Raw genomic sequence first — 6,498 nt, forward strand, 5'->3', positions numbered from 1 at the left:
CCTTGGGTTGATTGAACTGAAACTTGTACACATATTGCATTTCGAAATAGTTCGAACAAATTCGCATTTCAGACGTTTACATGCATTTGTGGTAGAGTTATGCCCCTTTTATTGCCAAACAAGGGCATTGCGTAGTAAATGAAGGAACTTGTTTTAATTTTTTTAATCATATCCTTTCTAATTTTGTACGGTAATGCTAGAAGCAATAATGTTCAACATATAGCACGAGTTTCAACTTTCTGTGTTTTGGCATATCTGTCTACGCGATAATTCAAACCAAAACATTTTTCTTACTAAAATCGCTGAGCAGACAACACATCCACTCCCGTGGAATTCTTGTTTATTTTAGATTTTGTGTCCTCCAAGTAAATATGCTACAATTATTGCAACATTTGGGATATGCATATTTTCTCTTTACTTATAAAAACGTTTTGTTTCCTATCGCCTTGCTTGGCAATACCACACGGTTGGCCTTAGTGTTGGACGTTCACCCGAGCGGCGAGGGTACTGAGTTCAGTCCCCTGGGCCGGGACTTATTAGTCCTTAAATAGTTCCTGTTATTACCTACTAATCGTTCAGCTTTTAAGGTTATCACAAAAAATGGATAACTCATTGTCAGTTAGCTCAGTTAAGTGTGAATATGTGGAATACTGTGTTTGGTGCCTTCGGTATCGTATATCAGTGAGGTAGCACTATATAGTGCGATACATTTCGATTGTTAAAAAGGAATTAACAGAAAGAAAACAGGGACAAAATTGCACGATACGTAACTTGATAGGGGAAGTTATTCGTAGCCAGAAAGTAAAATAAACACCTTAAGATTGCTTTGCTTTATCGTCTGTAAAAATACAAAAGGAATGCAATCTTCCTAATCTAACTGATGCATTGGATCCCTTCTCTGCGTATCAACTGTTCAGCGGAGAAAACTGTATAGTCTACAGAAATGAAAACCGGTTAATTTCCAATTTCAACATATCTTATTGACAAAAGAAGTCAACAGGAGTGGACATCAGGTATTGCCTATATAAGTCCTTTCCTTACAGCTACCTCTGGTGGTGAACACATGGTTTACATATTTTTAAAACATTAACATTATAGATACACAAAGGGGAACTAACTCCTCCAAAGCAGATTATATAAAAGTGATGTATAAAGACAGTTATAATTACGGACAAGTAATAAACAAGTTTGCAAAAGAAAATCAAATTATTTAACTTAGCTTAAGCTACACTTTTTTTTATATATTATCGAAATATTTAAAGCATATATATCTGGTAGATTTGGCTTTATCTCCCCAAAAGATACAGGCTTTACAGAGTTCATATGTCACATATTGACCTTAATGAAGTTCACAAACCAATTCAGCAAATAGATATTTAGTTTACTGGTAGGGTCACACCGGTCGAAACCGGTCTTTACGTATACATGGACGCTCACACTATATCTCCTAACTAGTATGAATACAACGCTGGGAGTTGATATGGAGGTTGGCGTGTGTTGTAAGACAATCCGGCCTGGTTTTATGATCAACAGAGCGTGCAAGTTGCTGCAGATATATATATCCTGTGCATAGAAAATCTGGCCGGGTAGGTGCAAAGGTAGTCTGTAGCCATCTTGTACTCTCTCATGGATTGGACGCCGATTCTCCTAAACTTAAAGGTATGTTTATGTGTTTAATGGATATGTACTTTGTTATTATTTAACGTTCACACAATTACAACATTAAAGAGTTAAATCTAATCACATAGGTAGGTTAAAGATACATCGATCCCTTGTCGTCATTGTATCATCATCATGCCCTAACAATTCAAATGGTAATATATCCAGGTGTTTTGACCAGACCCTATATCAGTTTTTATTTCTATCCTTTATTTACCAATAGATTATATCAAAATTATTTGTAATCATGATGTTTTAAGGGTGTATATTTTTATTGACTTTTAAGTATATGTGTCAAAGGTAACATGAATACTAATGACTTGACCTCTCAGATCTCAGCTTGGGGATGTCCATTACTAATAATCATGGAAGTACATGAAACTGGGATGATACGCTTCTATCGACGAATGACTCAGTTGGGGTTAGCTTTGAATATATGGGGTTGGGAAGAGCAGAGAGAAACTTGAAATTTCTTTTTAGAAAACATCAACATTCAAAAAATATACGTTCAGCACGGTTTATGGCAGATAAAGAAGACATTCTTAACATATTAAGTTACAATTACATATCATCAATATTTAATAAGCAAGATGGTGACATTGGCCTTTGACCTCCAGACAATAGAACTGCATTAGGATAAAAATATAGGGAAGCGTTAACAAAAACATGATTCGAAATCAAAATCAATAATATTAAAACACAATATAATCAACAGAAAGCTTTACGTGGAGACCTAAGAAAAATGCAAATGTCAATAAGACCAAGTGTTCCGGAAGAGTAATATCTCCAACGACTTTATATGTAGTCAGCTGCAGAGTTATGAAAAATATCCACTCGTGCTAGGCGCTAGTGATTTTGATGATTAAATAGTGGTCATATGGGAAAATTCAAGATATCATGATCAATGTCATCTTGCCCTTTGGATCTCTCAGTTACTATTTCTCGCGTTTTTTTTTAAATATCATATTCACAATCTATCAATACTTCTATTTTTATTGTTATATTGCAGAATCAATTCTGACGTCACAGTTATTAACCGGACTGACAACACAGTATCGTGATGACCAAAACCCAACTGTAAAGACCGTCGTAGGAAGAACATAGTCTATCTGAAATAATTTTCATATTATCAAAATTACCAAGAAAGCTTTCAATACGATGAACAGATGAAATGGCGGAACAACTTGTTGTTCGTCATTTTGGCCAGTCTACATGTGTGATCCACAGACGGGTAACCTTGGACTGGTTTTGTGAAACGTGTAGAGACGCAATATGTGCCAAATGTATTTCCACAACTCACAGGGGCCATATTTTTGTTCAGCTGAGTGAAGTTACTCGAAAAAACAGGCAATGGATCAAAACCTTTATCAATACAACCGAACAAACTAAAGTAGCTCAAATACAACAAGAAATCAGTACTACACGAGAAACTCTGAAACGAAACTTGAGTCGTTTTGAAGGTTTAGAAGTAGAAGTACGAAAACAAGGCGAAGAAATAAAGAAGGAACTTGATGTTTTAATGGCTCAAACTATTTCTCAGTTGAAACACTTGGAAGAGGAAAATTCAAAAGTTCTGATAAATTACCAGACACAACTTGGGAAAAAGCTTCAACAATTGAAAAATCAGCGGAAACAGTGTAAGAAATCCCTTCGAGTTGGCACAGATATCCAAGTGTTTGACTTTGTCAAAGGACTCAAATCCCTCGTTACATTACCTACAAAGCCAATTCTCGGTAACGCGAAATTTTATCCTCAGATAAATCCAGAGCGATTCTTGAGACAAGCACTCGGTACAGTGGCCCTAACCCCATCTGAACAGTCAAGAGGTGACTCAGACCATTCAGGATCTGCTGGTCCTGACCAGTGGCATGTATCAGTGAATCAGCACGAACTGTTACATAAACAGGAGTCACAAGACGACATGACCCAGAGCAGTCCGGCACTTCAGACAATCTTTTGTCACAAACGGACAGCAAGTTTCTGACGGAATGGAAGGCTCCATGTGCTATTAGTTTCATCTGCCCAGCTAGCGTTGGTAGCGTGTGGACATGTGATTCTGTCTGGCATGACAACATTGTAACCCTCCTTACCTGGCAGGCAGACATAGTGAATCAGTTACGAAGTCCTGTCAGGGTAACATATATACACATCACCTGTTACCCGCAACCTCTGTGTATGCTCTCAAACAGATAACAATGTTTTGGAGCGGATATTAAACTGTCTGTGAAAGAAAACTCGGACAAGAATCAGACCCTTTGTTTATTAAAATAAGGCTCTTTTTTTGGCGCTTGTTAACATTTGTCACTTGCCGCTTCGTATTAATTTCATTAAAAAGCTGTTGTCATAATCAATTAATGAACAATACGCATATTGTATATTGCTTATATGCAGTTGAATGTGTACAGCTCGTTATATCAATGAATACTTACTGACAAATCTTATTAATTGATGTACTTTATGTAATGGATAAACCTAACTTTTATTTATCATGGAATAGACTCATTTACTTAAGGACACGCCAACTAAAGATTAAAATAGTAATTATTCATCAACTTCACTAAACAAGGTCCCTGCCAGTAAATTAGGAGTAACACAAGCGACCTTTGTTTGATCTGGAGGTCTTTTTTTCCTTATGTTCGTTGGTAAAATTTGTTGTGTTGCTGTCACTGTCCTGGTTCTCGCTATGAGGACATGACATTATTTAGATTCGGTATAGATTTACATTGCAGGTGTCGTCATTGAAGCACGAGATCTACACTACCATCACAAAAGTTACTGAACTGTTTGAGCTTTCTTATAGGCAGTGCCTTTTCCATATTAAAGATTTATTTATGATAAAAATTAAACAAGTAACAGCATTATATTCGAAAGTATTTTGGCAAATATATTTTAAAAAAACCACTTGCATTTTCTGTTAGAAGAGGATGTATACACTCATAGTTAAACAGAATTGATGCACCTACGGAGAAGCATTCCATCTATATTCAGTTTAGCATCCATTGAATGCAGTGACAACCTGCTCACTTACCCATCAAATCCACAAGGTCTTGTTCTCTTTGTACGTTTTAATGGGTCTCTATGTAAATCTTTCCTTCGTTCATATATTGCCCTACTTTTATGGATTTTAATTATTTTTCAAAAGTGGTTCTATTGACACTTCGATAGTCTCTTTTTTGTTTCTTTGCGTGATAAGTGATACAATGTATATCTATATAATTTCACTGAATACCTTGTTCCTTTATTACATGAAACTGACATATACATGTAGGTAACTTCAGACCAAATTTGGTAACTAGAACACAAGACATTTTAACATCTCTTAAACGCTTCTTAAGATATTGTTGTTTGAAATTTGAAATTTTAATTTAAAAGCTTTTAACCCACGTTGACCTTCGACTCCAGTTAGCACTTAAAGTTGACATTTGACCTCATTATTGTAATAAAGGAAACGTTTCACAGCTGGTCTACATAACATACCCAAATATCATGACTCTAGATCAAATGTTTCTTAGGATATTATTGTTTGAGGTTTTTAACATTTTTTACCCCTGTGACCTTGAAAGTAGGTCAAGGTCATGTTCATGCGAAAACTGTATAGTATTCTATCCCAGGTACCTACTGGCCAAATATCATGACCCTGGGCCTCATGGAACTTGAGAAGAAGATTGTTAAAGCTTTTAACACATGTTGTCGTTTGACCCCGACTAGCACTTTAGGTTGATCTTTGACCTCATTACTGTAATAAAGAAATAGATTTGCACTGCTGGTCTACAAAGCATACTCATGTAGCATGACTCTAATCCAAATGGTTCGTAGGATATTATATTGTTGTTGAAAGTTTTTAACATATTTGACCCCTGTTCAATTGAAAGTAAGCCGAGGTCATTTTAATGAGGAAACTTTATAGCACTGCATCCAGGGTACCTACTGGCCAAATATCATGACCCTAGATCCTCCAGTTCTTCAGAAGAAGTTGTTCAAATGAAAAAGTTGAGGGACGGACGCCGCACGACGGACGAAAAATGAAACTTATCGGTGATGGCTACGAGAAAGCCCAAATTGGCACCCTTCCTTTCCAACATTTTATTATTAAAAATAAGTGGTATGGGTTACTAAATCGCTTATAAAATAAGAGTATACTATTTTGATCAATTCTGCAAACATTTATACATATCTGATAACACACTTGGGAGATAATGTATGACATTGTTCTACATATGGCCAAAACCCCAATAAATCACCTAAAATCACGTATTATGTTAAATTGGTGTCCTTGACCGATCATATCATAAACACGTACACACGGACATTTTTGGCATTTTCTTCAATGCGATTAATTCCTTTTTCCAAAATTGCATATAGGGATTGAATCTGGATTTTACAGTCTTCATGCAAGTATGACCGGGGAAAACAATAAAAACACAAAATGAGCGGCCGTAGCGAACGACAATACTGAAAAATGGAGATTTAGAAAATTTTAAAAGTAGTCCTTTGGAAAAGCAGCCGTTTATACTAATATTAACAGCTATTTCTGGGTGATATATGCTATTATTATACCCCTACTGAGTTTTCCCTTTATAAAAATAATACGATAAAATCTGCTATTTCCCTTAAATCACTTAAATCTGAGAGCTTCTCCCTCCCCAAATTAGGACTACTCCCTGCAAAAAAAGGACTACTCCCTCATGAAAATTTGTAGGCGGAGCATATAAGATTTCAACCAATGAAAACATTGGTAGGCGGGGCCTTCTCCATGACGCTCGTGACGTCACATTTTCAGAACCAAATGACAACAGTGATAATGGCCACCGATGAAGGCCGTGTTGTTGGAAACAGGAG

At 36.2% G+C, this 6,498-nt stretch overlaps 1 protein-coding gene across 1 annotated transcript; it reads left to right on the top strand.

The window, feature by feature from the left end:
- The first annotated feature begins 1,572 nt into the window (after window positions 1-1,572).
- Window positions 1,573-4,943, top strand: LOC110459406 (E3 ubiquitin-protein ligase TRIM71-like). The gene is made up of 2 exons (XM_021511639.1): window positions 1,573-1,659; window positions 2,669-4,943. Exon 2 carries the CDS (start codon window positions 2,831-2,833, stop codon window positions 3,641-3,643), a length of 813 nt encoding a protein of 270 aa, XP_021367314.1. The 5' UTR covers window positions 1,573-1,659; window positions 2,669-2,830; the 3' UTR covers window positions 3,644-4,943.
- The last annotated feature ends 1,555 nt before the right edge of the window (window positions 4,944-6,498 follow it).

Source organism: Mizuhopecten yessoensis, unplaced genomic scaffold (genome assembly GCF_002113885.1).
Source record: "Mizuhopecten yessoensis strain PY_sf001 unplaced genomic scaffold, ASM211388v2 scaffold10059, whole genome shotgun sequence".
Taxonomy (NCBI): Eukaryota; Metazoa; Mollusca; class Bivalvia; order Pectinida; family Pectinidae; genus Mizuhopecten; species Mizuhopecten yessoensis.